The 24,644-nt window shown below is 42.2% G+C and overlaps 1 protein-coding gene across 2 annotated transcripts in view; it reads left to right on the plus strand.

The window, feature by feature from the left end:
- Positions 1–24,644, plus strand: part of LOC140489268 (SUMO-conjugating enzyme UBC9) — a 46,500-nt gene that overhangs the window by 6,336 nt on the left and 15,520 nt on the right. Inside the window, exons 2-4 of one of the 2 annotated variants that reach the window (XM_072588633.1) lie at positions 5,370–5,424; positions 21,576–21,662; positions 23,195–23,278. In XM_072588633.1, coding sequence (XP_072444734.1) covers positions 21,597–21,662; positions 23,195–23,278 — 150 coding nt within the window. In that variant the 5' untranslated portion in view covers positions 5,370–5,424; positions 21,576–21,596. The remainder of the gene's footprint in view (positions 1–5,369; positions 5,425–21,575; positions 21,663–23,194; positions 23,279–24,644) is intronic. The other variant, XM_072588632.1, reaches the window with a different exon arrangement.

Genomic DNA, 24,644 nt, shown 5'->3' on the forward strand with positions numbered 1-24,644 from the left:
CCAGAATGGCTGTTAACTGCTATGGATGGGTATCTCTTTTTCTATCTTCTAATTTGGCATTTACATATTGTCTTAATTTGAAGGGGAGGGGCATGCATTATAAAGTGGTGAGAATGTGTATAGGGTGTAAGCAGGTAGGGAAAGACTTAAGTTCTGAGTTTTGTGAAACAAGAGGTTCAATTGAGCATGACGCAGATCAGATAAGAACCTCAATCAACCCACCCCCAGGACTCTAACCCCAGTAGCGCACAGAGGACTCTAATCCCCCCGCCCCCCAATGCAGCACAGAGCACTCTAACCTCTGCCTGCAAAACTGTCTCTTGACTGAACTAATTACTGTTTGAGGAATCCGTAGAATAGAGAGCGAATGAGCGAGGGAACAGTCTCTGGCATTGGGAATACAGAGAGGGACCAAGGTTTAAAATCTTACCTTGTGGGCCCATTCATCCGCTATTCGGGGCAGCTGCTGACACCATTCGATCTTAACTATCAGTTTGGATCCTGCCGACTATGCCAATATTGTTGTCCTGTGTCGCAAAACGCTCCTTCTGTATTCCGGGCCCTGGGTGGGGAGAGACCAATTGCCCATGTGCGCAGGGACATGGGTTCACAGTCTTCTGGAGTCATAGTACAGCACAGAAACACCTTCGGTTCAACCTGTCCATGCCGACCAGATTTCCCAACCCAATCTAGTCCCACCTGGCCCATATCCCTCCAAACCCTTCCTATTCATATGCCCATCCAGGTGCCTTTTAAATGTTGCAATTGTACTAGCCGCCTCCACTTCCTCTGGAAGCTCATTCCATGCACTTACCACCCTCTGCGTGAAAAAGTTGCCCCTTAGGTCTCTCTTATATCTTTCCCCTTTCACCCTAAACCTATGTCTTTTAGTTCTGGACTCTCTTCCCTTCTCTCTCCTCCCCCCCCCCCCCCCCCCCCAAACCCCCAACCCACCAGGGTAAATACTTTGTCTGTTTATCCTATCCATGCCCCTCATAATTTTGTAAACCACTCTAAGGTCACCCCTAAGCCTTTGATGCTCAAGGGAAAACGGCCCCAGCCTATTCGGGCTCCCTGTAGCTCAAATCCTCCAACCCTGGCAACATCCTTGTAAATCTTTTCTGAACCCTTTCAAGTTTTACAGCATCTTTCCGATTGGAAGGAGGTCAGAATTGCATGCAATATTCCAACAGTGGCCTAATCAATGTCCTGTACAGTCGCAACATGACCTCCCAACTTCTGTGCTCTGTCCTCTGTCCGATAAAGGAAAGCAGACCAAATGCCGCCTTCACTATCCTATCTAACTGTGACTCCACTTTCAAGGAGCTATGTACTTGCACTCCAAGGACGTTTTGTTCATCAACCCTCCCTAGGACCTTACCATTAAGTGTAGAAGTCCTGCTAATATTTGCTTTCCCAAAATGCAGCACCTCTCATTTAGCTGAATTGAACTCCATCTGGCACTTCTCATCCCATTGCCCATCTGATCAAGATCCTGTTGTAATCTGAGGTAACCTTCACTGTCCATAACACTTCCAATTTTGGTGTCATCTGCAAACTTACTAACTGTACCTCTTATGCTCACATCTAAATCACTTTTGTAAATGACAAAAAGTAGAGGGCCCAGCACCGATCCTTGTGGCACTCCACTGGTCATGGGCCTCCAGTCTAAAAAGCAACCCTCCACCATCATCCTCTGTCTTCTACCTTTGAGCCAGTTCTGTATCCAAATGGCTAGTTCTCCTTGTATTCTGTGAGATCTAATCTTGCTAATCAGTCTCCCATGGGGACCCTTGTCGAACGCCTTACTGAAGTCCATATAGATCACATCTACCGCTCTGCCCTCATCAATCTTCTTTGTTACTACTTCAAAAAGATTCAGTCAAGTTTGTGAGACATGATTTCCCATGCACAAAGCCATGTTGACGATCCCTAGTCAGTCCTTGCCTTTCCAAATACATGTACATCCTGTCCCTCAGGATTCCTTCAACAACTTGCCTACCACTGACGTCAGGCTTACTGGTCTATACTTCCCTGGCTTGTCCTTACCACCCTTCTTGAACAGTGGCATCATGTTAGCCAACCTCCAGTCTTCGGCACCTCCCCTGTGACTATTGATGATATAAATATCTCAGCAAGAGGCCCAGCAATCGCTTCCCTAGCTTCCCACAGAGTTCTACATTAGACCTGATCAGGTCCTGGGGGTTTATCCACTTTTAACCGTTTCAAGACATCTAGCATTTCCTCCTCTGTAATATGGACATTTTGTAAGGTGTCACCATCTATTTTGCTACTTTATATATCTTCTATATCCTTTTCCACAGTAAGTACTGATGCAGAAATACTCGCTTAGTAGCCCCCCCCCCCCCTCCCAATTTTCTGTGGCTCCACACAAATGTCATCTTACTGAACTTTGAAGGGCCCTATTGTCTCCCTTGTTACCCATTTGTTCTTAATGTATTTGTAAAAACCCTTTGGATTCTCCCTAATTCTGTTTGCCAAGCTGTCTCATGTCTCCTTTTTGCTCTTCTGGTTTCCCTCTAAAGTATACTCCTGCCTTCTCTGGAACAGCAGTTTCCCAATTAACTATATAGTTATTTTACAAGGAGGAGCATCCAGGTAACTGTCTTTTCAAATTCATTTCAGGACTATACGAGCATGAAAGTGTTTTGATGTTATGATAATGGCCTTTTGCAAACAGCTCCTTCTGCTGATCCACCAATGTCTGGCATTCTGGGCCCTAAACCTTTGTCTCCAGAACCATTCTCTCTCCCCTTGAAGTCCTCTTTCACACTTATTTGTCGATCTAGAGTTTTTAATGTCCTGTATGTGGGTGTCCATTTGATTAATTACATGTATGGTATTTTCCAGGTAAAGGCACTCTAATTCTGTTTTGTAACTGTATGTCAGTTGTTTCTAGACTGAGCCAGTATGTTGTCAGAAGAATTATTCACTGTAGCGTTGAGGTTGGGAGTCTAATTTCAGAAATTTTTTCTAGTTGCATTAGGATACAGTTAGAATTATAATGGTAATTATAAGATTTAAAATGTTTCCCTTGTTCTTATAATCAGTTTGAATTGAAAACCGGCTTATTTAATTCCTTGTGGTGAAGATGTGTTCTAAGCGAATCTTTGAACTAATGCCCTTTTATGCTGCAATACTTGTGATTTCTGATTTCCAGCAGTGGCATTATATAGCCAGTTTTTTGGTTTTGTTCAAGACAAAATGCTTTCTCCAAACTAATACTCTAAACAATACTGAAGATATCTTCTGTTTTAGTGGACACAGTGTAAACACTTCACACACCCACAGTTATCCTTCAGTGACATTGTGTCAGCTTTGGGTAAGGTAGAAATAATCTGATGCTTGTTCGTACCTTGCCTGGAAAAGGGTATTGAAAATTAGGCTTTTTTTTCAGGAGTGAAATTGGGAAAGATTTATGTACAAATTATGGAAGTTTGATTGGCATTTGTAGATGAAAATTCAATGTTGTATGAATTGTAATTTAATTTTGGCTGATCCAAGTTGTTATCCAAAGCTACTGTATTAAGGAGTGTGGGGCAAAGGTGGATTATGAAGATAAATTATAGGTCAGTTGTGATCTCACTGACAAACGTGAGGTCATAATTATAGCCTACAGATATTCTTGTTCATCGTATAAACTATCTGTGATAGCTACAAAGCTCTGATCTGGATTCTTAATTTTTAAAACTGTTCTGAAGGCTCAAATATATTGATAGTCGACCACCATTTTAATTTATTAGATTAGAGCATGTTTCTCTAGTATTTATCAGGATTAAATCTTGGAAATGTTGGATGTAAATTGGAAATTTAAAAACATGAAAATGGTTGGAATGGCATTAAATATAAGTAAATGGATTACTGATCAGCTGTGAACTAAATGAATGAAAAGGAAACAGGTTTGAGCTAAATGTTCTTTTCTGACAGGTTGCACCCAGTTTAGGGGCTTGGAAAATCACATTTGGACAAATTATTGATTAAAATATTGGTGTCAATTGAGAGGCATAAATGAGTCTTTTATACCTCAGACAGTGAAGCACTTTCCTCAGCTGGACTGGACTGTTGTCTGAGATCTCTGGGAGAAATAAATTGGCTTAAATGTTCGATTTCAGTTTAAGAAAACAACTTTAATTAAACTGTTGAACTGAATTTATTCCTGGTTACTTGCGCTCGGACTACTGAGGTAATTTTGTAACCTGTAGAACTATAAGAAACAGTGCATTTCATGAATGCAAATTAACATTTGTCTCCTGTTTGATCTGCTGAGTAGCTTTCTTTTACAAAGGGCATGCAGTGCTTCAATTTTTACACACAAATTGTTTCACTTGTAAATCTCAAAGTGCAATAAAAATGGTGCTATGGATGATCAATGCATTTTTTTTTTGGTTTATCTGAATCTGATTTTTTCCCTTTATGAAAATATTGGCTCATGGGATAATCGTTCATTGGTAAGATGGACTGTTTGTGCAGCTGGATTCTTTAACATCTCGTACAATTTCCACAAGAGGTCACTAAACAACAGCCAGGAAGTAAAATATTTGATGCTTGCCCTTCTCTCCCTTCCTTCCTTCCTTCCTCTATTTGACTTGGGAGCATGGAAATTGTGGTTTGTTTAGCTCAGTCACTAATTTGCAGTCAAAGACTTGAATTGCAGACCTTCTGTTTGGGGCATTAACCCATCAAATTAGCACAATGGTGTTTTAAAATCTGTACTAATAGATTGCTTGAAAATAATTCAAGTAAAATGACAAATTATTTATAGTTTAAGCCAAAAACTAATGGGGCAATTTATTTTTGCTTTTTGAATGTTAGATTTACCAGTGTTCTTCTTTTGGTTGTGTTTTGCTGAGATACCTGAAAAAATAGTTCTTGCATATCTGAACCTTGTTTAAAGTTTATTAGGACAGTTGAAAAAGTGTGCAATCTTAAATAATAGATGTCATGTGAAAGGAAGGCATATTGACAGAATGTTCTGCAAATTTAGTGCTACATTGTTAACTGTTTGTATTTTATTGATTTAGCAATTATCAATTAATTTTTAAGCGAAGGACTCCTTTGTAATTTAACCCATAGATAAGAATTGCAATGATCTCTACCGTAAACAATTGCTATGGCAAAAAAAATTGGTGCTCCTGGAGCCGTCTGTGTAAGGATATTTCTCTAACCACATTCCTCATTATTTTGAATGTGGTTTTACCTGGATTTAAATGGTAACACTGTCAAAGCCAGGGCCACAGTTTGGACAGAAACTCATACATTAACCCAGAGTAAGTGGTTGCGTTATCCTAAATGCAAATGTCAGGCATTCACATTCCTGATTCCATCTTTCATTTGATTTGTATGCTCAGGATTGAGACAGTGTGGTGACAAGAAAGCATTGAAAGTGCCCATATCAAACTGAAGGTACAAATCTTTTCTGTTTAATTGGTTTATGTTTGTGAATACTTGGACTGTTTTAAGTTTGATCTAGTAACTTCATCCAAAATATTATCCTGCCTTTACAGATGCTGATTGACTTGGTGCATATTTCCACAAATCGTAGTTTTGCTTCCATCTGTACTTTCAGTAATCATGTCTTTAAAGCAAGCTACCAAAGCCCACTTGTCCACGTATAACATAAACAATCCCGTATTCTCCTCGATCTGTTTCTGAAACCTCTTGGCTTTATGGCGAAGTCAAATAAGCTATTCAGCTTCTCTTAAATTACATTATGGCTGGTGTGTATGTTAATTCTGTTTCCCAATATTTGAATACCCCTGATGTTACCCAACAATTCAATCTGCAGTATCTTAATTTCCGATATTAAATATTTAAAGAACGAAGAGCCCGTTTTAGATCCTTCAAGAAAGCTAGTGGAACATGTGTGCAAGTTTTGCTAGTTATACAGCCACTTCATGTTGATGGTTAATATTATAGTTTTAATTTGGTAACTCAGTAACCAAATTGTAGGAAATATATGTTTTGATGCTGCTGAAGTGCATTACATCCTGACTCACTTTCTTACCCTTTGCTGTGGGGTAAGGAGGAATGTGGGGGTGGTCAGAATAGGGTTTGCTCCCTCAGTTTGCTAAGTAGCTGGCTTATCCACTTTCTGCTGCAATGGAACCATGATTTATTCTCCTGTAGAATTGTAGAGTTTATGTGGTCAAATGCCTTTTGGTTTATGATGTCTACTCAATCGCCAACTAGCTCCCTTCTATAGGGAGAAGCTGAACAGGCTGGGGCTGTTTTCCCTGGAGTGTCGGAGGCTGAGGGGTGACCTTAGAGGTTTACAAAATTGAGGGGTATGGATAGGATAAATAGTCTTTTCCCTGGGGTCGGGGAGTCCAGAACTAGAGGGCATAGGTTTAGGGTGAGAGGGGAAAGATATGAGAGACCTAAGGGGCAACTTTTTCATGCAGAGAGTGGTACGGGTATGGAATGAGCTGCCAGAGGAAGTGGTGGAGGCTGGTACAATTGCAACATTGAAGAGGCATTTGGATGGGTATATGAATAGCAATGGTTTGGAGGGATATGGGCTTGTGCTGGCAGGTGGGACGAGATTGGGTTGGGATATCTGGTCGTCATGGATGGGTTGGACCAAAGGGTCTGTTTCCATGCTGGATATCACTGACTCTATGACAGAACTTTATACTTTTTGTAGTTTCTGGAGATATATTTCAAGGATAGACAAAAACAAAAGTAATATTCAGTTAATTTAAATATTTCCCAGTGGTTTTTGCAAAAGGTCCCTTCAGATTAACCCCTTTGTTTGGATACACTTAAACTTAATGTAACAAAACTTGGCCATTTCCAATGCTCTGAGGTGTTTCATTATTTGTACATTGAGTTCTACCTATTGCTTAACTAATGTATGTTATTGAACCAGTTTCTCTAAATTGCTAACATTGTGTGACTATGGATCTTGATCTGCATGGTGCTATACAGATTTAAACATGAATGGTTGCTTGTTGCTAATCGCCCATCAAATCACTCTGGCTGCTGTCGAAACAGTTTTAAAAATTGGATGTTATCGCTCAATTTGTCTATAGGGTGAAAGTGGGCAAACAAGGGATTTTGAGTGCCCAAATAAAGCAAAATAAAACTTAGCTAGCAATTGGGTGGGGAATGTAGTAAGTCATGCAGTCATAGGTCTGTTTCCATGCTGCACATCTGTCGTTCCAAATAGTCTGTGCTGATCAGATACCCTAAATTAATCTGATCCCATTTGTCAGCACTTAGCCCATATTTCCCTCAACCATTCCCATTCATATACCTGTTCAGATGCCTTTTAAATGGTGTAATTGTACCAGCTGCCTCCACTTTTGGTCCAACATGCACCATCCCTTGCGTGAAAAAGGTTGCCCCTTAGGTCCCTTTTATATCTTCCACTTTAAACCTATGCTGTCTAGTTCTGGACTTACCCAACCCAGGGAAAAGACTAATTCTATTTAGGCTATCCATGCCCCTCATGATTTTATGAACCTCTATAAGGTATCCCTCAGCCCCTCTCTCTGTAGGGGAGATAGCCCCAGCCTATTCAGCCTCTCCTATATCTCAAATCCTCCGACCCTGGCAACATCCTTAAATCTTTTCTGGAACCCTTTTGAGTTTCACACTGTCATTCCTATAGAAGGGAGACCAGAATTGTGCACAATATTCCAAAAGAGGCCTAACCGCTATCTTGTATAGCTGCCACATGACATTCCAATGCCTATATGCAATGCTTTAACCAATAAAGGCAAGCATACCAAATGCCAGCTTCACTATCCTGTCTACCTGTGACTCCACTTTCAAAGAGTGAAATTTTCTGGAAAAGTATTCATGTGTAGTTCATGTTGCCGGAGGAAAGGAATGGGGCAGGGTATGAGAAATTTGCAAGTGTGTAAATTTTTGGTGCAAAGAAATTTGCTTGAAATTTGTAGTTAATGATAAACCCTAAAAGTACTCAAATCTGGCAGCATCTAATGTGACATGGATTTGATGTTTCAGGTTAATGATCTTTCGTCAAAATGGTCAGCAAATTGAAATAAATTCTGCTGTGCTTTCTCCCTCCCATACTTCTCCATTGATGCCATTGGACCTACTGAGTATTTCCAGCATTTTTGGTTTTTAGTTATGGAAATTGTAGAATTTGTTTTTCTGGGGCTCAGGGATCAGAGGGATTCTACAGGATGGGAAGATAGAAGTCCAGAAGATTCAGGAACTCTGATTCTCAATAGTTTCTGGTGGAGGCAGTCAGGAAGAGGACACCAGAGAACTTGAGCGTGGTTGATTAACTTTAATGGTTTCAACAATGCCTCGTTGAAAAGCATGGAGTCGAGTTGTTGGACAGTTGTAAATTTTAGATCAAAATTGGATAAAGCATGGTCAGCTTGAGGTGGAAGACAACATCTTGCACCTCTCAGGTTTAACACTCGTACAGACTTGCAGTGTGGAGATTAGGGAATTCAATGGTTTCCTGAACTTTGAATTTTAAAGTAACTTGTATTAATCTTCAAAAGAGATGCTGTCCATGATCTTGGTATAGGTAGCATGTTCAGCTGTTCAACCCTATCAACCCTATACAGTAAGCTCATTCATCATTATTTGAGAAGTTTCTACAGTATATAGAAAGTATTGGGCAGATGTAAGAAATTGTATTGTTAATTCTCTGTATTTGACCTGTTGCTCTTAATTACTGCTTTCTGTAAAGATGATCAATCCTAATTCCTAAAAAGATGGCATAATCATAAAGCAATATTTCTTAAGCACAATTCTTCTCTGTTGCTAGTAATGACAATTCTAGGGAATAAGAGAAGTTTGCCTTCAGTTTCAAAGTGGACTGAGAATATTTCAAGTTCCAAGATGTGATTTGTCCAAACGTCAGTTAAAAATATAGAATGGCTTCTCACTGTGTTGTCACTTCCATTACCTTGCATTGACAGTTTGAGCTTACGTGAATGTGCAGATTGTGTTGTGAGCTCTGTTTTTAGTGAAGTGTGAATTGTTCTGTTGAACCTTACTGTTCTAGGGAAGTTGCATTGATTGGGCATTTATATTAGAGCAGTCATATAGATATGAATTGCTTGTTGTGCTTGGCATACTGGGAACAGGATTAGAACATGGTTGTTTTTCTTTATATTCAATGTGGGGTAGAGTCATAAATATATATCACGGAAACAGACCCCTTGATCCAACATGTTGATGCTAACCAGATATCCTAAATTAATCTAGTCCCATTTGCCAGTATTTGGCCCATCTGTCCTTCAACCCTTTCTATTCATATCCCCATCCAGATGCCTTTTTAAATGTAATTGTACCAGCCACCTCTACTTCCTTCAGCAGCTCATACCATACTTGCACCACACTCTCTGCGTGAAAAAAGTTGCCCCGTAGGTCCCTTTTAAGTCTTTTCCCCCCTCATTGTAAAGCTATGTCATCTAATTTTGGACGCCCCTACCCTGGGGAAAAGACTTGTCTACTTAACATATCCATGCACCTCATGATTTTATAAACCTCTAAGGTCACCCAGCTGCCTCTCTTTCTCCAGGGAAAATAGCCCCAATCTATTCAGCCTCTCCCTATATCTCAAACCCTCCAAACCTGGGAGCATCCTTGTAAATCTTTTCTGAACCCTTGCAAGTTTCACAACAACCTTCCTATAACAGGGAGACCAGAATTGCGCACAATATGCCAAAAGTGGCCTAACCAATGTCCTGTACACCCGCAACATGACCTTCCAACTTCTATGCTCAATGCACTGATCAATAAAAGCAAGTATCCCAAATGCTGCCTTCAATATCCTTTCTTTAAGTGACCAGAGGCCAGTTAAGTCAGTCACATGTAAGAATAGCTAATTTCCTTCCCTGAAGAACATTGGTGAATTGTGTTTTAATGAAAATCAATAGTTATGTAATCAATAATACATTAGTTTGTTTTTTCTAGATTTATTTGGTGAAATTTGAATTTAACATCTGCCCTGGTGGGATTTAAACCCATGTCCCACAAGCATTAGCCTGGGGTTTTTGATAATCAGTCCAATGACATTACTGGCCTCCTGTTACGATAGTCAGTGCTACTTTCCTGTTCTACTTGAGTCATAGAGCTGTACAGTGTGGAAACCAGCCCTTTGGTCCAAACTGTCCATGCTGACCAGATGTCCTTAATAAATCCTAGTCCCATTTGTCAGCATTTGACCCTTATCCCCCTAAACCCTTTCTTATTCATATACCCATCCAGATGCCTTTTAAATGTTGTAATTGTACTGGCTCCCTCCACTTCCTCTGGCGTTCCATACACACCATTCTGTGGAAAAGTTGCCTCTTGGGTCCATTTTAAATCTTTCCCTGCTCACCCTAAACCTATGCTGTCTACTTCTGGACTTACCCACCCCAGGGTGGGTAAGTCTATTCATCTTCATGCACCCCCCATGATTTTATAGACCTCTAAGATCACACCTCAGCCTTTGAAAACAGACCCAGTCTATTCAGCCTCCCTATAGCTTAATCCTCCAACCCTGGCACCATCCTTGTAAATCTTTTCTGAACCCTTTCAAGTTTTGCAACATCCTTCTGATAGAAAGGAGACTAGAATTGCACGCAATATTTCTAAAGTGGCCTAACCAATGTCCTGTGCAGCTGCAATATGATCTCCAACACTTATAACTCAATGCACTGACCAATAAAGGCATGCGTACCAAGCACTGTCTTCATTGTCCTGTCTACCTGTGACTCCACTTTCAAGGAACTATGAATCTGCATTCCAAGATCTTTGTTCAGTGACACTCCCCAGGACCTTACCATTAAGTGTAGAGGTCCTGTCCTGATTTGTCTTTCCAAAATGCAGCACTTCACATTTATCTAAATTAAACTCGACCTGCCACTCCTGGGCCCATCTGATCAAGATCCCATTGTTCTGAAATAAGCTTTGCTGTCTACTACACCTCCAATTTTGGTGTCATCTGCAAACTTACTATACCTCCTATGTTTACATTCAAATTGTTTATACAAATGACAAAATAGTGGACCCAGCTCCGCTCCTTGTGGCACACTGCTGGTCACAGGCCTCCGACCGGAAATGCAACCCTTCACCACCACCCTGTCTTCTGCCTTCGAGCCAGCTCTGAATCCCAATGGCTAGTTCTCCCTGTATTCCATGAGCTCCAACCTTACTTACCTGTCTATTATGAGGAACCTTGTTTGAAAGTCTTATTGAAATCCATGTAAATCACGTCCACAGCTTTGCCCTCATCAAACCTTTGTTACATCATCAATAAAACTCCATTCTAGTTTGGGACGTGACCCATCCGTGTTGACTAATCAGCCTTGCCATTCTAAATAGTGTAAATCCTGTCCCTCGGGTTCCCTCCAACCTGCCCACCACTGATGTCATGCTTCCCCGGCTTTTCCTTATCACCTTAAATATTTGCACCATGTTAGCCAACCTCCAGTCTTCCGGCACTTCACCTGTGGCTATTGATAGAAGTATCTGAGCAAGGGGCCCACCAATCATTTTCCTAGCTTCCCACAGTTTTAGGGTACAACAGATTATCATCTACTGTGATATCATTGTTGTGTTAAATTTCATGCTCAATGATTCGCAGCTCTCTGGGATAGAAACTTCTTCAAAAGTCAGCACCCTCCTTGCATGAAGAAATAATTTCCTACGCTATCTTTTGACCTATCTGTTACGTGAAGATTATTGCCCTGGTTTGGACTGACCAGCCAAGGAAGCACTTGCCTAAATCCTCCTTTTTACATCCTGCAATAATTTATGTTTTAAGGTCACTGCTGTAAGAAATGCAAGCCCAGTCTCACCAATCTCCCATGAAATAGTCCTGCCACTCCAAGGATTAATTTGGTGAACTTCCATTGCACTCTTATGGAAAATGTTCTCCCTGTTTTGATAAGGGAACTAAAACAATAAATAGTATTCCAAGAGAAGTCTCACTGAGGCTGTATACAATCTTACTGTAGTCAAATTCCCTTGTGATCAAGGCCAGTATACCATTTATCTTCTAATTGCTGCTCCATCTGTATGATTATTTTGAGTCATGACAATGGACACTACAATTCTGCTGTTAATCAATTTTCAATCTATTCTAACAAATTCAATGCACTCTGAGTTTATTTGCTAACTGTTCAGGACCCTACCAAAAGCCGCCATGAAATTCAAGTGCAGTATGTCTACTGGTTCTTCTTTGTACACACTAAGCGTTATCATCAAAAAGCTTGTCAAATGTGATTTCCCTTGTAAATCTATGTTGACTATCCAATTTTACCGCTTTCTAACTGTTCAACTACCGTATCCCTTTTAATAGATTCTAACATTATCCTTACTGGTGTCATATGAATAATTCTGTAATTCTCCATTCTCTCTTGCTTTCCTACATTCCACTACCCAAAATCCTTGCCAGATCCATTGAACTTTGTATGATAACCACCAGTAGATCCCCTATCTCTCTAGCTACTTTTAATGTTCAGGGATGAAGTTTACCTGGCTTATATAAACTTTCAATCCAGTTAACTTTTCAATTATTACTTCCTTACTAAATTGTTTTATAGTTCCTTAGTTTCTCAAATCAATTAGAGAGAGAGAGACATCCTGCATCATTCTCTAAGAAGTTTGAAGTAACTGTTAAGTTTCTCAACAGTTCCTGGTTCTGCACTATAAATTCTCCAGTCCTACCTGTGATGGCCCCATGTTGTACTATCTAATGGTTTCCTTTTCAATACCCCAAAAAAGTTGTTCTTAACAGTCTACCTTTGTTCCTTGCTAATTGGCATTTATATTCTCTTGGTCAGTTTTCTATTCCTCCTTTTGGGTTCTAAATTGCTCCCGAAGTCTCCAGACTTGCCATTCATTGTGGCATCCTGCCATGCTTTGGTCTAATGCAATCCTTAACACATTCCAATAATCACACTTGTTTTATCTTTCCCATTGGGCATTTGTGCTTTAAGTGTATACATGTCTGTTATAGATTGTGTAGTATTTCTTCTTCTGTATTGTCTGTCTAGTTTTGAATCTTTGGGTATATCTGCCAAATCCATCATAGTCAACATGCCCCTTTATTTCTTAATTTAATTGCCACGATCCTAGTTTTACAATGCACTGACTTATTTAAACTTTATGCAAGAATCTATTATTGTTACTGTGTTTCCCAAAGGCTCCTTCATAGTAAGGTTATTGCTTAGTCCTTTATAATTATGCAACACCAAATCCAAGATGGTTTGATTCCTAGTTTGCTCCTCAAAAATCCATTTATTCCAAATTCACCCTTAATAGCATATGTGCTGATGTGTTTAACCTGGTGTATGTAAATTGAATTGCCCATTATTATTCTCTCTCCCAAGTAGTATGTATCCTTAGTTTTCTGGTATGTACCATATCCATTATTGCCACAACAGTTTGTTTTATAAACAACTGCCATCATTGTTTGCTGCTACTCCCTGTTTCTTAGCTGCCCTCAAACTGTCCTCAGTCCTCAGCAGAGGCCTCCCCTTCATTTCCCTACACTCTTGGATTAACAAGTTCAACACGCGGCGAGACATCGAACAGTTCTTTCGCCGCCTTCGCCTCCGTGCCTACTTCTTCAACCAGGATTCTCGTCCATCCTCTGACTACCCCTTCTCCTGCCTCCAACACACCCCATCCACTTGGACACCCCGTGCTGGCCTCTTACCTGTCCTCGATCTCTTCATAGCCAACTATCGCCGCGACATTAACCGCCTCAACCTGTCCACCCATCACCCACTCCAACCTCACCCTCGGAACGTGCAGCCCTCCACTCCCTCCGTTCCAACCCCAACCTCACTATCAAACCGGCAGACAAGGGAGGCGCGGTAGTAGTTTGGCGCATCGACCTTTACACCGCTGAGGCTAAGTGCCAGCTCGCAGACACCACCTCCTACTGCCCCCTAGACCATGACCCCACCTCCCACCACCACAACCATCTCCCAGACCATCCATAACCTCATCACCTCTGGGGATCTCCCATCCACTGCCTCCAACCTCATAGTCCCACAACCCCACACCGCCCGTTTCTACCTCCTGCACAAAATCCACAAACCTGACTGCCCTGGCCGATCCATTGTCTCAGCCTGCTCCTGCCCCACCAAACTCATCTCTGCATACCTCGACACGGTCCTGTCCCCCTTAGTCCAAGAATTCCACACCTACGTTTGGGACACCACCCACGCCCTCCACTTCCTCCATGATTTTCACTTCCCCGGTCCCCAATGCCTAATCTTCACCATGGGCATCCAGTCCCTGTACACCTCCATCCCCCATCACGAAGGACTCAAAGCCCTCCGCTTCTTTCTTTCCCGCCGTACCAACTAGTACCCTTGCACTGACACCCTCCTTTGACTGACTGAACTGGTCCTCACCCTGAACAACTTCTCTTTCCAATCCTCCCACTTCCTCCAAACCAAAGGAGTAGCCATGGGCACCCGCATGGGCCCCAGCTATGCCTGCCTCTTCGTAGGATATGTGGAACAGTCCATCTTCCGCCGCTACACTGGCACCACCTCCCTGCTTTCCTCCACTACATCGATGACTGACTGTATCGGCGCTGCCTCGTGCTCCCACGAGGTTGAACAGTTCATCCACTTTACCAACACCTTCCACCCCGACCTCAAATTTACCTGGACCATCTCAGACTCCTCCCTCCCCTTCCTAGACCCCTCCGTCTCTATCTCGGGTGACCGAATCAACACTGACATTTACTATAAACCGACCTACTCCCACAGCTACCTAGACTACACCTCCCACCCTGCCCCCTGTAAAAATGCCATCCCATATTCCCAATTCCTTCGTCTCCGCTGCATCTGCTCCCAGGAGGACCAGTTCCAATACCGTACAACCCAGATGGCCTCCTTCTTCAATTTCCCCCCAGACATGATTGATGCCCTCCACAGCATCTCCTCGACTTCCCTCTCCTCTGCCCTTGAGCCCTGCCCCCTCCAATCGCCACCAGGACAGAACCCCACTGGTCCTCACCTACCACCCCACCAACCTCCGTATTCATCGTATCATCCGTCGTCATTTCTGCCACCTCCCAACGGACCCCACCACCAGGGATATATTTCCTTCCCCTCCCCTATCAGCATTCTGAAAAGACCACTCTCTCCGTGACTCACTTGTCAGGTCCACACTCCCCTCCACTCCTGGCGCCTTCCCCTGCAACCACAAGAAATGCAAAACTTGCACCCACACCTTCCCCCTTACTTCCCTCCAAGGGATCCTTCCATATTCGCCACAAATCCACCTGCACTTCCACACACATCATTTACTGTATCTGCTGCACCCAATGTGGCCTCTTCTATATTGGGGAGACAGGCCGCCTACTTGCGGAACGTTTCAGCAAACACCTCTAGGACGCCCGGACGAACCAACCCAACCACCCTGTGGCTCAACACTTCAACTCCCCCTCCCACTCCACCAAGGAAATGCAGGTCTTTGGACTCCTCCATCGCCAGACCATAGCAACATGACGGCTGGAGGAAGAGCGCCTCATCTTCCGCCTAGGAACCCTCCAACCACGAGGGCTGAACTCAAGATTTCTCCAGTTTCCTCATTTCCCCTCCCCCCCCCCCCCCCCCTTGTCTCAGTCCCAACCCTCTAACTCAGCACCGTCTTCCTGACCTTCCCACTCCCACCCGAACTCCGGCCTATCACCCTCACCTTAACCTCCTTCCACCTATCACATTTCCAATGCCCCTCCCCCAAGTCCCTCCTCCCTAGCTTTTATCTTAGCCTGCTGGGGACACTTTCCTCATCCCTGAAGAAGGACTCATGCCCGAAACGTCGATTCTCCTCCTTGGATGCTGCCTGACCTGTGCTTTTCCAGCAACACATTTTCAGCTCTGATCTCCAGCATCTGCAGTCCTCACTTTCTCCTCAAACTACCTTGATTTAAGATCATCTGGTTACCAATTTGCTGAACTAGTTAAGATTTTATATTTTTTATAAACAGATCAGCCATAATCTAATTGAATGATAACCTGCTGATGAACTGACAAGTTTTAAAACCTTTTATTTGAAGGTTGTTATTCTGACCCCACACTTAGCTGGACAAAGCAGATTGTTGGTCTGGTTTGTCTATGTATGCCATTGTTCTGCCTTGTATTTCAACAAGGCATTTCTTTTTTGTAAGTAAATATTTTAAACATTAATTCAAATCAAACAGACAATTTCATGTGCATAAGCACTACTGTAAGATTGCAAAATAAAACTTAGTCAGTGAAGGACCTAAACATTTTGCAGAACTACGATGAGGCAGTGAATGAATTGCAGTTGAGACACTACACTTTGAATAATTAGAAAGAGAAAGTAAATTTTCATTAAGATAATCCTAGAGTTTGTTAATCGTTCATGTAGAACAAAATTCACAGCTAAATGCATGCTTAATCCAAATAGGCGTAAATAAAGTTCCAGTTTTGATGGTCATTACTTAGTGAATGCCTTTCCCCTGAGCTATAACATGTAGCTGCATTTTCCTATTCCTAAATTGAATAGGACGAGTTTAAATTTCTAACAGTTTCCATCCAATTTACATAGCTTCCTCTTTTTCGTCTCTCCATTAGTATCTGGTTCTGATCTTTAGAAAGCTAATTTATGAAGTCTGAAAGATGTCTTGGATTTGTGAACTCCTTTTGCTCTGCAGATTGGCATTTGTCCTGAGTGTGTCATATCTTGATTTTAATTCTTTTCATTTTCTTTCACATGTTGACCTTGCACCTCCCTAGAACACTGATTTTATGCTCCCTCTTTTGAGCTCATGGGCTTTCACTTCACTGTCACTGGCAATATTATTTCAGCTACCTTAGCCCAAAATTCTTGAATGCCTTCCCTAAAACTCTGCCTCTCTACTATTCTTGTTTCCTTTCAAAGCTACCTCTGACTAAGCTTTTGTTTACCTGTCCTAATATTTCCTCACTTGGATTCCAAGTGTTATTACTGGCCAAGTCAGATCCAGGACAACACTTCGGGCAAAGTTCAATAGGTCTGGTCGCATCTGCAGGGAGAAAGCAGAGATGACTCTTAATCAGATAGCGGCTAGGAAAATGTTTTTATGCTTAAGAGATTTGGGGTGGGGGGTGGTGGTGCAGTAAGAGAAGACCTAGGTGGAGACAGAGTCCAGGGAAGGAGAGTGGTGAAGGGGGTAGGCAGATGGGATTATTGCCAAAAGGCCAGGACAGAAGAGAAACTGAATGTAGTAATGAGAACTCGAGTAGGAGAGAATGGGTAGGCTCTTAAAAACAGCCCATGTCATGACAGGATCAGGATGTGGGCTGGGTTGAAAAACATAGAACAGAGTCAGGCTCTAAGTTACTGAATTGAGTTCTGGAGGCTGTAGGGTCCCCAAGTAAAAAATGAGTTGCTGTCCTTTGAGCTGGAAAACTAGCAGGTCTGTGACAGGTTAATGTGGGATCAGGGTGAATTGAAGTAGCAAGCAAACCCCACCGTGGCCTGGTAAAGGCAACCACCCAATGAACTATGAATTAAATCAATTATAGGTAAATTGCTTCACCAGAAAGTTGTTTGAGACATTGGAGAAGGAGAGAAAGTGAGGACTGCAGATGATCAGTTGAAAAGCGTGGCACTGGAAAAGCATAGCCAGTCAGGCAGTGTTAGAGGAGTAGGAGAGTTAATATGGAGGGGTGTGTGTGGCAGGGAAGGGGGCTGAGAGGGAAATAGGGTGGGGGCAGGGGAAGGTAGCTGGGAAGGCGTTAAGTAGATGCATTTGGGGGATGGTGTTAGTATGTCAGAGGGGAGGGTGAACTGGATAGGTTGGAAAGAAGATGGGCAGGACAATTGAAGAGGGCGGTGCAGAGTTGGAGGGTAGGATTTGGGGTGAGGTGGGGCGAGGTAAGATGAAGAAACTGAAGTAGATGTTGATGCCATGTGGTTAGAGGGTCCCAAGGTGGAAGATGAGGTGTTCTTCCTCCAATTGTTGGGTGACTTGGATTTGGCAGTGGAGGCAGCCCAGGACTTGCATGCCCTTGGCGGAGTGGGAGGGGGAGTTGAAGTGGTTGGCCACAGGACGATAGGGTGGTTTGGTGTGTGTTCCAGATATGTTCCCTGAAACATTGAGTTGGTGGCCTGTCTCTCCAATGTCGAAGAGACCACAGCGAGAGCAACAGACACAGTAGATGAGATGCTTTGGATGTGCAAGAAAATCTGTCAGATGTGGAAGGATCCTTTGGTGCCTTCCACATCCAACAGTGATTTCCCTGCCCAACTCTCACCTCATTTGCCGTGTCTGTTGCTCTTGACGTGGTCTCCTCTGCGTTGGGGATGTTATGCTTTTTTTCCTGAGGTTCTTTACACATTAAAGCAACTGCAAATGCCAACTTCTGTGAACAACAACCGAATTTATTGAACACAGTATAGTGCAAGCTTTCTGGAGGAATCTTTAACACGTCGCAAGGCATACGGGGGTCGTGGCAAAAGCTCTCTGAACAAAGGAAACAGTCCTTCCTTTGTACAAAGTCTTTATATCATGGTTAGTGATGCCCACAAGACAAACCCCAGTTGCATGCCATTCAAGACACAATGCAGTAACTAGTCCTTCATCCTCAGAAACAATGATTTTGGAGGTGCTGGTGTTGGACTGGGGTATACAAAGTTAAAAATCACGCATCACCAGATTTTAGTTCAGGTTTATCTCGAAGCACCAGCTGATAGAGCAATCTAATGCAACTCATACCTTAATCAAATCTGTTGCAAATTGTCTTTTTGTATCTATAAGGGAGTAGTAACATTCCAACTGTAATGTTCTTATTGATTTCTGAATAGGGGATGAAAATGTAAATAGGAGATGGCAATGTAAATGGCTTTTGAACAACTAGGAAATGGCCATGCAAAATGGCTTTGAATGCCAAGAGATGGTAATGTGTTTTCCTTACAATCTACCTGCAAATTAGGTATCTCACCCTAGCCTTGGAATATCCAATTTCCTCAAGGTCAGCAAAGCAAATTAGCTCACTAATATCAGAGAGAGAACGGCAACTTGCAGTATGTTTCGGGGAACAGTTCTGGGGCACTCACCATACAAGTCCTATGACTTTGTGGCTGACCACTTCAACTCCCCCTCCCACTCTGCCAAGGATATGCAAGTCCTGGGCTGCCTCCACAGCCAAATCCAAGCCACCCAACAGCTGGAGGAACAAAGCCCCATCTTCTGTCTTGGGACCCTCCAACCACACAGCAGCAATGTCGACTTCACCAGTTCCATTATCCCCATCCCCCCGTGCCCCCCATCTCAGATCCAACCCTCCAACTCGGCACAACACTGTTGAACCGTCTTACCTGTCTTTCCACACATCTGCTCCACACTGCCTCTGACATATCATCACCAGCCCAAACTTGCATCTACCTGCTGCCTTCTCTCTTCTCTCCACCACCCCCCCCCCCCCCCCCCCCCCAAGTCATTTTTGTTTTACAGAACTGGTGCTCCCTCCATGTGGAGCTCTGCTTGACTACTTCTCATCATTGACTTAAAATAGTGTTTTTTTTTAAGCGTGTTATTCACCATTACCTTTTCAACACTTGGGCCTTTAGGCTAGGATTTGTTTTAGTTAAAATAGTGAAAGTTACTTTGTTTATGCATTATAACTCATGTCTTTTAGTCATGCTATTTAGATTTTGATACTTTTCTATGCTTTTTATCTTGATGCCTTAGTTGGCTCAATCACTTATCAATGCTATTAGCAATGGGGGACGCAGAACCACTATCTTCCCTGAGCAGCGGTGTGATGCACGTTTGAGAAAACAATGCCAAATTGTTTTTGGTTTTCTGAAACACTTCAGGGCAGTAGCTACATTTCATGTGGACTGTACTTTGAGCAATAAGTGCATAAGAAATAGGAACAGGAGCACCTTCGTACATTGTGGGGAGAATTTCCAAATTTCCAAGGAAAATCATTTCTACAACTCTTTGAAAAAATTTCTCATCTCACTCATGTCTCAAATTTGAGTTTTTTGAAGAAGTAACAGGATTGATGAGGGCAGAGCGGTAGATGTGATCTATATGGACAAGGTTCCCCTTGGGAGACTGATTAGCAAGGTTAGATCTCATGGAATACAGGGAGAACTAGCCATTTGGATACAGAACTGGCTCAAAGGTAGAAGACAGAGGGTGGTGGTGGAGGGTTGTTTTTCAGACTGGAGGCCCGTGACCAGTGGAGTGCCACAAGGATCGGTGCTGGGCCCTCTACTTTTTGTCATAAATGACTTGGATGCAAGCTTAAGAGGTAGAGTTAGTAAGTTTGCAGATGACAGCAAAATTGGAGGTGTAGTGGACAGCGAAGAGGGTTATTTCAGATTACAGTGGTACCCTGATCAATGGGCTGAGAAGTGGCAGATAAAGTTTAATTCAGATAAATGCAAGGTGCTGCATTTTGGGAAAGCAAATCTTAGCAGGACTTAATGGTAGGGTCCTAGGGAGTGTTGCTGAACAAAGAGACCTTGGAGTGCAGATTCATAGCTCCTTGAAAGTAGAGATAGGATAGTGAAGGTGGTGTTTGGTATGCTTTCCTTTATTGGTCAGAGTATTGAGTACAGGAGTTGGGAAGCCATGTTGCGGCTGTACAGGACATTGGTTAGGCCACTGTTGGAATATTGCGTGCAATTCTGGCCTCCTTCCTATTGGGAAGATGTTGTGAAACTTGAAAGGGTTCAGAAAAGATTTGCAAGGATATTGCCAGGATTTGAGCTATAGGGAGAGGCTGAACAGGCTGGGGCTGTTTTCCCTGGAGCGTCAGAGGCTGAGGGGTGACCTTAGAGGTTTACAAAATTGAGGGACATGCATAGGATAAATAGACAAAGTCTTTTCCCTGGGGTTGGGGAGTCCGGGACCAGAGGGCATAGGTTTAAGGTGAGAGGGGAAAGATATGAGAGACCTGCGGGGCAACTTTTTCACGCAGAGGGTGGTAAGTGTATGGAATGAGCTGCCAGAGGAAGTGGTGGAGGCTAGTACAATTGCAACATTTAAGAGGCATTTGGATGGGTATATGAATAGGAAGGGTTTGGAGAGATATGGGCTGGGTGCTGGCAGGTGGGACTAGATTGGGTTGGGATATCTGGTCTGCATGGACAGGTTGGACCAAAAGGTCTGTTTCCATGCTGTATATCTATGACTGTTTCTATATTAATGAACACAGAACGTTGACATAGGCTCTCAGTCTGCTTTGTCTGATCATAAGTTAATTTTTTTCTGCCTGCATATGTCGATTTTTCTCTCTATTCCCTACCAGTCATGTTTCTGAAAATGCCTCGTAAACTTTCCTGTTGTATGTTACTACCACCTGCTTTTGCAGCCTGATCCAGCCAGCTACCACCCTGGGTTGTTTTAATTTAAAAACTTGCCGAGCACATCTCCTTCAACGTCTGCCCTGTGCTATCTGATATTTCTCCACTTGGGAGAAAGACTGACCATCCACCCTGTCTGTGGCTATCAGGTCACCCCTCGCTGCAGTGTTCTCTTGTGACGACATTCCAAGTTTGTCCAACCTCGTGTTATGACTAATCCACTTCAATTCAGGCAAGCTTTGAACCTCTTTTGCACTTTTTATTTGCTTATTTTGCAGGGGACAGTTGAAGTAAAAAATATGTCTGGAATTGCATTGAGTCGACTTGCACAAGAAAGAAAAGCCTGGAGAAAGGATCATCCTTTTGTAAGTATTTTTTTCTTAGTAGGAATGTCAGCTATTCCTTCCACAATGTTTGCATTAGGAATCCTATTTGATCTATTGGGATCTTGACGCCAAACTTGACATCTGATTTTGTCCAAACTTTGTTTTGCTTGAAGGGTTAGTGTTGACTGCATAGCACAGGTTGTGGTGGAAAGTGCAAATTTGATAATAGGACAGAAGGAAGCTCCGACTACTTGGCCAATGAAGTCTGTCCCGGCTTTTTCAAAAAGCAATGTAGTAAATTTTGCTCCTTGCCTCTGTCCCTGCAGTATTTTCTCAAATATTTATCCACTTCTTTTCTGAAAGCAACGATTGTAGAGTGTACACAGGCCATTGTTTCATAAAGACTTGCATAATTGAATTAATAATCTAAAGTTTTGGTCTCTGACAAATGTAAGTGCTTTATCATGTCAAAGAGGTAGGTAGTGTGACTGCTTCCTTCTCTGCTACGTTGATTTTACTTTAATTGGTATGACTTTGTTTGCTGTGGTTAATTTTCTTCATGAAATTGCTATGCTACTAGTACAAGATCAAAGTAATATCCCTGCTGCTATTTTCAGCCAAAGCAGAATAACTTAGGGATGAGCTTTTTCCGTTCTCAGGATGGTGGCTTGAGGAATGGAGTATAGTGATACCATGAAGGGATTTAAAGCAAAAGGTTTATATTTGAAGTGTTGTTGGGCTGGGTGCCAATATACATCAGCTAACACAGAAGTGATGACTGTACAGGCTTTAGTGAGACCTGGCGTATATGTAGTAGATGTTTAGATGAGCTGAAGTTAATGGAGAATGAGGAACCAGTCAGGAGAGCATTGAATAATTTGATTACGGAATGTAGGTCCAGGATCACATTTTAAGGAACGTGATGGGATATTTAAAAGAATAGGTTGAATGTGCCAGTGTTTGTCTCCTTACAAAACGTTTGAAACAAATCTTGGTATGTCTCCAAATAAAAACATTAATCTGAGTTGGCCAGGTTAGAATCTTAAATTTGGCCTTTCTACAGAGAGACTATCAGCAATTAGCACCCATTCACGAATTGTCATATTAAAGTGAGTTCTAAACTTTGATTGTTCAAATGCATCCGAAACTAGAATCGTTAGAATCCCTACAGTGCAGTAAGACGGCATTTAGCCCATTGAGTTGCACTCCCCCACGAAAGGGCATGCCACCTTCGAGTAGAATACTGCAATTCTTTATAGGCAGAGAAATGAAGAAAAATATTTGTTTCTGTGGACCCTTGTCAACAAGCTTTCAGGTATTGGTTTGGACCCCAAAGTAACCTAAATGTAATTCGAAACAAAAATGCCTGCCTGACTGGGTGCTGTGTGTTCTACCTTACCCAAAAAAAAAACTTGGCCTTTTAAGGAGTAGGAATATGAAATCCTGTAACCTTGCTTTGGAGTAGTGTTCTATCAAAGTCTTACAGTTGTTGACATGCTCACTTAGGTAAAGGTAAATTATACTTTGTATAAGTCTGTCTCTTCTACTCTTGTTTTCTGTTTTGCTGACAGGGCTTTGTTGCAGTACCAACAAAGAATCCAGATGGTACTCTAAACTTAATGAACTGGGAATGTGCTATTCCGGGTAAAAAGGCAGTAAGTATAATATCAGCACAGCAACAGATTACGGTTGCTTTGTATTTCTCTTGAGGAGGAAAAAGTTGAAAAATAGTTTAAATTGGTGTCATACCTCATTTAAATTTATAAATGAGATTACATGTTACTAGGGTAGTAAACCAGGGACCCAAGCAAATGCCCTGGGGCACGGGCTCTAATCCAACCATGGTAGCTGGTGAAATTTAAATTCCATGAATAAATCTAGGTATCATTGCATGATATCCAAGGGCATTTGCTTGCGTCCCTGTTTACTACCCTAGTGACATTTAATTTCATTTACAAATTTTAAATGAACTATGACACCAATATTATAACTGATTGTAAAGGAAAACCCAACTAGTTTGTTTATCTCCTCCTTGCTATATTTGCCCAGAATCTCTTGACCTACAGCAATAGTGTTGACTTTTAAGTGCCCCTGAAATGGCTGAGCCAGCCACTCCGTGAAGAGCAATAACAGGCAGCAGATGCTGGTCTTGCCAGCAAATGTCCATGTCCCATGAAAGCATAAAGAAAATGTTTCTAAAATTTTTGGTGGACCTTTTAGTCTTGTGGAGTTGCTTGTTGTTAGTGTTTTTGTTTCAAAACTCTTTGATACATGTCCAAGCAGGTACCCTACTTGCATTGAGGTGTTCTTTCTGGTTGTTCAGGTCAGTCCAACAAGTCTTGTTGTGTACTTCAGGAGAGCAGTTTCTTTGTAATCAAGCTTTCTCAAAATTGACCTGTTCATTCTCAAGTACTGTTCTTTGAGACCTTATGCAGACCTGTTTCCCTGTAATAGTTAACATCAAAGTAATTTGTCTTTTTTAAAATATGAAACACTTTGAGACCTTTCTAAAAGATGTGGTAAGACGCTACGCTTATCTCAAGCCTAGTAGTAATCAAGTTCAGAGTCATTGTTTATCACCTGGTGTGCAATTAGCCAAGCTAGGTAAAAACAATGACTGCAGATGCTGAAAATCAAATACTGGATTAGTGGTGCTGGAAGAGCACAGCAGTTCAGGCAGCATCCAACGAGCAGCGAAATCAACGTTTCGGGCAAAAGCCCTTCATCAGGAAACCTAACTTCAATCATTGCACTCAGTAGAGCTTAAACTTTTCCTTCTTGAAATATGCTAAATGTCACTATTCTGATGAGGGATTACATTTGTCGAAAAATGTGATGTTGCAGCATTATAAAGACTGGTATTTGGTACCAGGTCTTCGAAAGAGCTATTCAGGTGGTCCCACACACCGTTGTTTTTTTCCCCCCGGCTCTCAAACTTTGCTTCCAGTATTTGTCCACATCTTTTTGGTGTACAATTGAATCAGGTTCCATTTAATGCCAGGTCATGACTTGGTTGTATAT

Source organism: Chiloscyllium punctatum, chromosome 18 (genome assembly GCF_047496795.1).
Source record: "Chiloscyllium punctatum isolate Juve2018m chromosome 18, sChiPun1.3, whole genome shotgun sequence".
NCBI classification, from domain to species: Eukaryota; Metazoa; Chordata; class Chondrichthyes; order Orectolobiformes; family Hemiscylliidae; genus Chiloscyllium; species Chiloscyllium punctatum.